The following is a 10,799-nucleotide window of genomic DNA, read 5'->3' as shown; positions in this document are numbered from 1 at the left end:
TACATTGAGTCCGCGAAGGAGGCACTTAGGAATACTACGCATGCGCGAAGTGGTACCTTCTCTACATTGAGGCAGCGAAGGAGGAACCTAGGAATACTACGCATGCGCGAAGTGGTACCTTCCCTACATTGAGGCAGCGAAGGAGGCAACCTAGGAATACTACGCATGCGCGAAGTGGTACCTTCCATATATGGATTCAGCGAAAGAGGCGCGTGCGCCATACGGCTGAAGGCGTCCCTGTTCTCAGAGCGGCTCCACAGCGCACGCGCGAAGTGGCACCTTCTGTCCATGGAGGCGGCAAAGTTGGAAGCGCCTAGGAATACCGCGCATGCGCTACACTGCTGAAGGCACTCCCCCCCCCCCCCGGCTCTCAGAGCGCCACTGCGCACGCGCAAACTGGCCCCTTCCCTACATGGAGAGAGCGAGGAGAGACGGCGCGAGAGCTGCGCATGCTCCGCCCGACGACGCCTGGACGTGGGGGAAGAGACGCGCATGCGCGCGGGGAGTCTGGGGGAAGCGGCGCATGCGCTCGTTCGGGCCCGGGAGAGAGGAGCCTCAGCGGCGGCGAGGGACGGGAGGGAGCGAAGGGGGCGGCCTCGCGCGCATGCGCCTCGAGCGGGCTGGCGGCGGGGCCTGACGATGGAAGATGAGGAGGTCGCGGAGAGCTGGGAGGAGGCGGCCGACAGCGGGGTGAGGCTTCGGGGCGCCCGCTAGGCCTCTTAAAGGGGCCGCGCCCTCCCACGTGCTCCTTGGGGGGAGGCCTGGCTTCCTCGGTGGTGGGGGTCTCCTCAAACGCCCCTTTTTGCCTTGCAGGAGATAGACAGGCGGCTGGAGAAGAAGCTGAAGATCAGCCAGAAGGAGAGGTGAGGGTTTCCCATTGTCTGCTTGCCTCGTTCTTTCTCTGTCTAGTCCCAGGCTGGGCCAACTTGGGCCCTCTCTCCCTCAGGGCCTTTTGGACTCCAACTCCCACCATTCCTAACAGCCTACCGGCTGTTAGGAATGGTGGGAGTTGGAGTCCAAAACGCCCTGAGGGAGAGAGGGCCCAAGTTGGCCCAGGCCTGCTCTAAATTGAGGCCCAGTCCTATTTATGAAGCTTATGTAATGTATTATTAGTTTGGTTTGCTGTGAATTTTCCAGGCTGCTTGGCCATGTTCCAGAAGCATTCCTTCCTGACGTTTCGCCCACATCTGTGGCAGGCATCCTCAGAAGGGGGTTTATATATCTCCAGACTCTTGTATGCTTGAGGCAAGTGTGAATGTTGATTGGCCACCTTGATTAGCATTGAATGGCCTTGCAGCTTCAAAGCCTGGCTGTTTCCTGCCCGGGAGGCATCCTTGCTTAGCTGTCCCTGAAGCAGCCAGGCTTTGAAGCTACAAGGTCATTCAATGCTAATCAAGGCGGCCAGTTGCAACATTCACACTTGCCTCAAACAGAAGAGAGTTGATCTATTTATTTGTTATTTACTTATTGTATATACAGTAGAGTCTCACTTATCCAACACTCGCTTATCCAACGTTCTGGATTACCCAACGCATTTTTGTAGTCAGTGTTTTCAATATATCGTGATATTTTGGTGCTAAATTCATAAAAACAGTAGAGTCTTACTTATCCAACACTCGCTTATCCAACGTTCTGGATTATCCAACGCATTTTTGTAGTCAATGTTTTCAATATATCGTGATATTTTGGTGCTAAATTCATAAATACAGTAGAGTCTCACTTATCCAACACTCGCTTATCCAACGTTCTGGATTATCCAACGCATTTTTGTAGTCAATGTTTTCAATATATCGTGATATTTTGGTGCTAAATTCATAAATACAGTAGAGTCTCACTTATCCAACACTCGCTTATCCAACGTTCTGGATTATCCAACACATTTTTGTAGTCAGTGTTTTCAATATATCGTGATATTTTGGTGCTAAATTCATAAAAACAGTAGAGTCTTACTTATCCAACACTCGCTTATCCAACGTTCTGGATTATCCAACGCATTTTTGTAGTCAATGTTTTCAATATATCGTGATATTTTGGTGCTAAATTCATAAATACAGTAGAGTCTCACTTATCCAACACTCGCTTATCCAACGTTCTGGATTATCCAACGCATTTTTGTAGTCAATGTTTTCAATATATCGTGATATTTTGGTGCTAAATTCATAAATACAGTAGAGTCTCACTTATCCAACACTCGCTTATCCAACGTTCTGGATTATCCAACGCATTTTTGTAGTCAATGTTTTCAATATATCGTGATATTTTGGTGCTAAATTCATAAATACAGCAATTACTACACAGCATTACTGCGTATTGAACTACTTTTTCTGCCAAATTTGTTCTCTAACATGATGTTTTGGTGCTTCATTTGTAAAATCATAACTTAATTTGATGTTTAATAAGCTGTTCCTTAATGCCTCCTTATTATCCAACATATTCGCTTATCCAACATTCTGTCAGCCCGTTTATGTTGGATAAGTGAGACTCTACTGTACTGTACATATAATATTGATAATATTATAATGTCATACAAGCGTTCAAAGAATAAGTTTTGTTGGCTTCGACTCAGTCTGGACTAAGGTTTATGTGGATGAATGGCTCAAGTATTTTGTATTACAGTAGAGTCTCACTTATCCAAGCTAAACGGGCAGGGAGAAGCATGGATAAGCGAATATCTTGGATAATAAGGAGGCATTAAGGAAAAGCCTATTAAACATCAAATTAGGTTATGATTTTACAAATGAAGCACCAAAACATCATGTTATACAACCAATTTGACAGAAAAATTTGTTCAGTACACAGTAATGCTATGTAGTAATTACTGTATTTATGAATTTAGCACCAAAATATCACGATATATTGAAAACATTGACTACAAAAACATTGACAACTAAAAGGCAGACTTCGTTGGATAATCCAGATCATTGTATAAGCGAATGTTGGATAAGTGAGACACTACTGTATTTACTTACTGTATATACATATAGTAGTGATAATATTATAATGTTGTACAATACTAATGATAATACAGTATAATAATATTATTCATGTATTATACTACATTGTATATATAGTATGGTATAGTAATATATAATGCTAATATTGTACTATGCTAATAATATATTGCATGTACATATATTGATATTAATATTATAATGTAATGCAATATAATACTAATAATATTACAGTAATAATAATAAAATAAGAAAACTTTATACCCGGCCACCATCTCCCCGCGGGGACTCAAAAACAACATAAGAACAAATTATAAGCAACATAACACAATCACAATATAAAAAAATAAAACAGTAATACAATATATCAATGTAAACAACAATACAGGATAAAAAATTACATTTAAAACACATAAATGGTAAGACCGTAAGTATAGTGGTATAGTACAATATATTAATACATAATGCTGATATTGTATTATACTAATGATGTAATATATTGCATATACATAGACTATTGATATTAAAATAGGGAAGATGCAAAAGACACCAAAAAACAGTCGCATCAAACCAACTTGTGTTTGGCTGAAAACTTGCTAATCCACAGTGAAAAACGTCTTGACGGGAAAAGAAATAAGAAATAAGCAGGAAATAAATATATAAATAAATTCACACTTGCAGATAAGACGAGGGTTGATTTATTGATTTGTTATTTATTTGTTATTTATTTTATTTACAACATTTCCACCCTGCCTTTCTCACCCAGAGGGAACTCAATATGGCTTTATATACAAGTAATGATCTGATAATAACAAGTGAGCGGAGCTTAGCCTTCTAACTGGCAGCAATTGGATAAAAACTATTATTCCTCTCCGTCTATTTAGGACTTTATTTTTCTTTTCTTTTTCTTTTTTCTTTTCTTTTTGTTGTATCAACCTAGAGGCATGGATGAGGGGTTGTGCTGTCAATTTTCGAGGTTGTGGGGTGTTTACTTTTGTGGTTTTGTCCGCTGCCGTGATACCATCACTCTTTTATATATATAGATATGGTACTATACCACTATATTGCAATATTATTAGCAATATTGCATGAAATATAAATATACAATTATAATAATGTACTATTATATTGTATTACATGATAATATTACAGTAGAGTCTCACTTATCCAAGCTACACGGGCCGGAGGAAGCTTGGATAAGCGGATATGTTGGATAATAAGGAGGGATTAAGGAAAAGCCTATTAAACATCAAATTAGGTTATGATTTTACAAATTATGCACCAAAACATCATGTGATACAACAAATTTGATAGAAAATGTAGTTCAGTATGCAGTAATGTTATGTTGTAATTACTGTATTTACTAATTTAGCACCAAAATATCACAATATATTGAAAACTCACTACAAAAATGACTTGGATAATCCAGAAACTTGGATAAGCGAGGCTTGGATAAGTGAGACTCTACTGTATTACCAATATTATATGTATATACCATATATAGTAGAGTCTCGCTTATCCAAGCCTCGCTTATCCAAGTTTCTGGATTATCCAAGCCATTTTTGTAGTCAATGTTTTCAATATATCATGATATTTTGGTGCTAAATTCGTAAATACAGTAATTACAACATAACATTACTACATACTGAACTGCTTTTTCTGTCAAATTTGTTGTAAAACATGATTTTTGTAAAATCATAACCTAATTTGATGTTTAATAGGCTTCTCCTTCATCTCCCCATCCCGGCCCCGTCAGGCACTTGGGAAGAGGCCCCGCCCCCTCCTCTAGCCCCGCCCCCTATGTCCTGGCAGGCGCCGCAGGACAGGGATAGAAGCTCAGCCCTGCCTCAGTGCTCGTAACTCCACCCATTCCGGCCCCGTCAGGCACTTGGGAAGAGGCCCCGCCCCCTCCTCTAGCCCCGCCCCCTGTGTCCTGGCATGCGCCGCAGGACAGGGATAGAAGCTCAGCCCTGCCTCAGTGCTCGTAACTCCACCCATTCCGGCCCCGTCAGGCACTTGGGAAGAGGCCCCGCCCCCTCCTCTAGCCCCGCCCCCTATGTCCTGGCAGGCGCCGCAGGACAGGGATAGAAGCTCAGCCCTGCCTCAGTGCTCGTAACTCCACCCATCCCGGCCCCGTCAGGCACTTGGGAAGAGGCCCCGCCCCCTATGTCCTGGCAGGCGCCGCAGGACAGGGATAGAAGCTCAGCCCTGCCTCAGTGCTCGTAACTCCACCCATTCCGGCCCCGTCAGGCACTTGGGAAGAGGCCCCGCCCCCTCCTCTAGCCCCGCCCCCTGTGTCCTGGCATGCGCCGCAGGACAGGGATAGAAGCTCAGCCCTGCCTCAGTGCTCGTAACTCCACTCATCCTGGCCCCGCCCATTTGTGGTCCCGCCCACCTCCCTCTTGGACTAGAGCAGGAGCCACGCACACCCCTCTAAGCCACGCCCCCTTTCCAGCGGCCACTGAGTAATAAGTTTGGGAACCACTGCTGTAAACGCTTTGCTCCTTCTTTCCTCCCCTCCTAGGAGGCGGTGGTTGCCGTCCTGACGGGCTCCTTCTCTCTTTCCGCAGCCGGAAGCCGCGCTCCCCGCCGAAGGCCCCCCCGGTGGTGCTCCAGGATGAGGGCCTGCCCTTGGCGGGGCCCCCTCCCCAGATCCGCATCCTGAAGCGGCCCACCAGCAACGGGGTCCTGGGCAGCCCCCACGCGGCCAGCCGGCCCGCCTTCCCCGTCAAGTCCCTGGCCCAGAGGGAGGCCGAGTACGCCGAGGCTCGCAAGCGCATCCTGGGCAGCGCCAGCCCCGAGGAGGAGGACGACGAGGACGGAGAGCAGCAGCAGCGCGGGCCCGACAAGCCCCTCCTGGACAGGTGAGCCCCACGGGCACGTTGGCCTTTGCCGACACTGCAGCATGGGCCTGGCTGGGGTTTTGAACCGTCATACAATCCCAAGCCCCTTCTGTTACACAGGAAAAGCACCCCAGAGAGGTGCCATCTTTCCAGCCCCTTAATACAGTAGAGTCTCACTTATCCAACACTCACTTATCCAAAGTTCTGGATTATCCAACGCATTTTTGTAGTCAGTGTTTTCAATATATCGTGATATTTTGGTGCTAAATTCGTAAATACAGTAATTACAACATAACATTACTGCGTATTGAACTGCTTTTTCTGTCAAATTTGTTGTATAACATGATGTTTTGGTGCTTAATTTGTAAAATCATAACCTAATTTGATGTTTAGTAGGCTTTCCCTTAATCCCTCCTTATTGTCCAAGATATTCGCTTATCCAAGCTTCTGCTGGCCCGTTTAGCTTAGATAAGTGAGACTCTACTGTATATTAACACATAAATAGTGAAAGGCTTGGGAGGTTGCTATTTCCACCAATGCCCATCCTTCCAGCCCCAGCCTGATAATATAGAATCAGAAAGGACCTGTGCCATCGCGCCTGGGGCTGTAACTCTTAGTGAAAGAGGCATGGACGTGACATCTTTCCCCAGGGGATTGCTTCTTGCCCTCCTTTAGGGAAACTGGATCTCCCAAGGACGAAAACACTGTGGATAACTAAAAAACTGGGTTTATTGTTCACAAAGGGGGTAAAAGAAAATATACATTACAGTCTTTGATTGTTTTAAGTCCGTGGAGCTTTTCCAGATCCCTCTTTCTCTGGCTGTGAATGCCGGAGCAAACTCAGCCTCAGTCCAATGACCTATGTCTGAAGACACAATCTTCCTCTGTTGCCAAAGGACTGATGTGAAGGCGCTTGAGACTCCTCAACGTCATTCAGGTTGGCCCTGAACATGAAGTGTGAGTCCCAAGGGTAAGAACCTCAGAATTGGTGCTGAGAGGTAACTTTTCAAGGGCTTTCAGAGCCAAGTCTCTCTCTCACGTCCATCTGGTGGAGAGCTTGCTGGTGGAATGAAAGGAGGAAACACTGTCCTACTCCAGGAAGAGGTGGAGCCAAACAGTTTAGCTGAGTGAGCAATATAACAGGTGCAAACAACATTGATTGACAGATATAAATAACCAATCCAACTACATTTACAGGGTAAGGGCAAAATCAGGCATGATACAACAATTCAAATCTTGCAGCGTATAGTTTGACACATAGATGGCGCCACTCGCGCCGTCACGGGGCCCAAGGGCCATCCAGTCCAACCCCATGCTGCCAAGAAGCAGGAAATCGCCTTCAAAGCACCCCTGACAGATGGCCATCCAGCCTCTGCTTAAAAGCCTCCAAAGAAGGAGCTGCCACCACACTCCCTTGGGGCAGAGAGTTCCACTTCTGAACAGCCCTCACAGTGAGGAAGTTTTTCCTGATGTTCTTTCCTGTAGTTTGAAGCCATTGCTCCATTGTGTCCTAGTCTCCAGGGCAGCAGAAAGGAAACGTGCTCCCTCCTCCCTAGGACTTCACGTATTTGTACGTATATGGCCTGGCAGGAAGGCCCCGTGGCATCATTTCCTGATGCTTCCTGCCCCTTCGTGTTCCTCCTGCAGGCCGCCCAGGATCTCTCACCCGGACGAGGCCCGGCCAGCCAGCAACGTGATCCGCCAGCCGCTGGGCCCGGATGGTTCTCAGGGCTTCCGCCAGCGCAGATAGACATGGCCGCCTCGCATCTGCCGTGGTCGGGAAGCAAGGCCGGCTGCTCCGCTGCTGCCGCTGTCACGGCCTCCTCTTCCTCCTCCTCGGCCCTCTCCGTTCCGCCCGGCCTGGACAGATGGACCTGAGCGGGGCGGGGGCGGCCCTGGCCGTGGCCCTCCCTCCGGCCCCTCGCACTGTGAGCCCGGCTTTGCTCCTCTGACCAGCCTGCAGCAATAATGGCCAGCGTGCCGGGGACGGGCGCAGGAGCTTTCCGGGGCTTCTGGCCGATAGCGACGGAAGGAAGGAAGGAAGGAAGGAAGGAGGCTTTGCAGGCCGAGGACGCGAGGGACGGAGCCGCTGGCCAAAGAGACGGGGGGCCAGGTCTGCCGTGAGCCCAGACTTCGGCCCCGGGAACCTTTCGCAATGGTAGGAGGAGGAGCGGAGAGCGTTGTGTTGGGTCAAGTTTTGCAAAGGGTCGCCCGAGAAGGAGGGAAGGGAGGGCCCCCTCCAGCAGCCATATTGGGGCCCGGCTCCGGGCCTCCTTGCTTCTTCTTCTTCTTCTTCACTGTGTTTCCAGAGTCTGCCTTGTTGTCCCGCCGCCTGGTTTCCGGGGGACGGGACCCGGCCGGGAGGGGGGTCGGGGGGAGGCCACTTGTGGGGCCGGGGGCTTGAGACACAGACACTGGGGCGTCTCCTCTTGTGCTGGATCAGAAGTGGAACTGTTGCCTCTTTTTGGGGAGGGAGGGTGGGTGGGGAGGGGGTGGGTGGGCCTCTTTGTACGCTGACCCCAGACTTGTACAAAAACACTGCAAAGATTTGGTCAACAAAGTCATGGTAATAATAATAAATAACAACATGAACAACAACAATAATAATAAAAACTACCTGTGTACAAAAAGCAAGAACTTTGTAGAAAGCGGTTGAGTCCCCCCTGCTGCTGGTGCGCCTCTTTTCCGCAAGTCCCATTCACCCACTGGTTCCCAACCTGTGGTCCATAATAATAATAGTAATAATAATAATAATAATAATAATAATAATATCACACAGTCCTAGACATTTGAGAAGTGTTCGACTTGTGATTTTGTGATATGAAATCCAGCATATCTATCTTGTTTGCTGTGCCATACAACAACAACAACAAACAACAACAACAATAATAATAATAATACATCACACAGTCCTAGACACTTGGGAAGTGTTCGACTTGTGATTTTGTGATATGAAATCCAGCATATCTATCTTGTTTGCTGTGTCATAATAATAATAATAATAATAATAATAATACATCACACAGTCCTAGACACTTGGGAAGTGTTCGACTTGGGATTTTGTGATATGAAATCCAGCATATCTATCTTGTTTGCTGTGGCATAATAAAATAATAATAATAATAATAATATCACACCGTCCTAGACACTTGGGAAGTGTTCGACTTGTGATTTTGTGATATGAAATCCAGCATGTCTATCTTGTTTGCTGTGTCATACAATAATAATAATACATCACACAGTCCTAGACACTTGGGAAGTGTTCGACTTGCGATTTTGTGATATGAAATCCAGCATGTCCATCTTGTTTGCTGTGTCATACAATATAATAATTATTTTATTTTATTTGTATCCTGCCACCATCTCCCCCGGAGGGGACTTGGGGCGGCTCACAGAAATATCAAATGCAAAACAGTAACAATATAAAATACACCAATAAACAATAACATGCACCAATTGTAATATTTGCACATTAACCAAAAAGAATAAAAACACATTTATTAAAAACATAGAATTTAAAAACAGGGAGGTTGTAATAGTAGATTAGCAAAGTGCACATCATAGGTTGTAAACTCAAAACATAGATAAAGTGCTACAGATTAGTGGACTAAATTATGGTCTGTGGCCTCAGCGTTACTACTGCGGATAATAACACAGCCCAACCCAAAAATATTTTTTTTTCTTGGTGTCTTCATTTTGAGGCCTATTTCTGGAGGTTGTTTGGGGTGCCGATTCAGAAAATTTAAGGATGAAGCATGAGGATCTCGGACGAATTGAATTAATTATATATATTTATAAGTACATACAATATATTATATTATTAGCATAGAACAATATTAGCATTATATATTACTATATTGAACTAACCACTATATTGTAATATTATTAGTAATATTACATGTAATATATAATATATAATTAATATTATTATATGGACTGGTCCATGAGGTCACGTAGAGTCGAAAACGACTGAACGAGTGAGACGACGACGATGGCATTATTATTAGTATTGTATTGTATTACATTATAATATTACCATCAGTATTATATGTGTATACAATATTATATTATTAAAACTGATATAAAAATATTATATTATAAAACTGAGGGCGGGGGCCAGGTAAATGACCTTGGAGGGCCGCATCCGGCCCCCGGGCCTTAGTTTGGGGACCCCTGCCATAGACAAAACATATCTATATAAATAAATGAATGATGGCATCACGGCGACCAACAAAACAACTAAACTACAGGCCCCCCAACCTCGAAATTTGACAGCACAACCCATCATCCACGCCTCTAGGTTGATACTCAAAAAGAAAAATAAAGTCCTAATTAGAGGCAGAGCAATAATTGTTTTTATCCAATTGCTGCCAGTTAGAGGACTAATCTCTGCCCACTTGGTCTCCTAGAAACCAACTCAGCCCAGGGGACAGGCAGACTTAGGCCTCGGCCTGTTCCACAGATTATCTAATTTGCACTGTATTATATGGCAGTGTAGACTCAAGGCTCTTCCACACAGCTATATAACCCATTTATAATTTTATATTATCTGCTTTGCACTGGATGATCTGGACTCCACACTGCCATATAATCCACTTCAGTGTGCATTTTATACAGCTGTGAAGAAGGGGCCTCATATAATCCAGTTCTAAGCAGATAATATAAGATTATAAATATAATATGTAATAATTACTGTGATATAGAATCATAGAATAGTAGAGTTGGAAGAGACCTCATGGGCCATCCAGTCCAACCCCATTCTGCCAAGAAGCAAGAGATCGCATTCAAAGCGATTAATAATAATACAGAACAATATAATCTCTAAAATCAGGACAGTAAATAAAGAGCAACACTCTGAAAGCATAAGCCACAGCAACACGTGGCCGGGCAAAGCTAGTAATAAAATAAACATTAAAACACAATTTAAAGCCAATTATTAAAATCATGATCCCAGGCCATTCCATTTGTCATTTCACTATTCTGAATTTTCCTATTGCACTAAAAC

The 10,799-nt window shown here is 44.9% G+C and overlaps 1 protein-coding gene across 1 annotated transcript; it reads left to right on the top strand.

Moving 5' to 3' along the window:
- The first annotated feature begins 405 nt into the window (after positions 1-405).
- On the top strand, positions 406-8,261 carry szrd1 (SUZ RNA binding domain containing 1). Its single transcript, XM_062965656.1, has 4 exons — positions 406-690; positions 814-863; positions 5,522-5,815; positions 7,442-8,261. Exons 1-4 carry the CDS (start codon positions 493-495, stop codon positions 7,542-7,544), a joined length of 645 nt encoding a protein of 214 aa, XP_062821726.1. The 5' UTR covers positions 406-492; the 3' UTR covers positions 7,545-8,261.
- Positions 8,262-10,799: the final 2,538 nt, after the last annotated feature.

This window comes from Anolis carolinensis, unplaced genomic scaffold (genome assembly GCF_035594765.1).
Source record: "Anolis carolinensis isolate JA03-04 unplaced genomic scaffold, rAnoCar3.1.pri scaffold_15, whole genome shotgun sequence".
NCBI classification, from domain to species: domain Eukaryota; kingdom Metazoa; phylum Chordata; class Lepidosauria; order Squamata; family Dactyloidae; genus Anolis; species Anolis carolinensis.
This window is presented reverse-complemented; position numbering and strand designations above follow the sequence as displayed.

What these genes read in the sequence shown, in the direction of transcription:
- szrd1 (XM_062965656.1), top strand. Translation starts at nt 493, where the DNA reads ATGCGCGCGGGGAGTCTGGGGGAAGCGGCGCATGCGCTCGTTCGGGCC. An exon ending in AGGAGGCGGCCGACAGCGGG is followed by an intron (nt 691 to 813) that starts GTGAGGCTTCGG and finishes TTTGCCTTGCAG; the next exon opens with GAGATAGACAGGCGGCTGGA. An exon ending in GACAAGCCCCTCCTGGACAG is followed by an intron (nt 5,816 to 7,441) that starts GTGAGCCCCACG and finishes TTCCTCCTGCAG; the next exon opens with GCCGCCCAGGATCTCTCACC.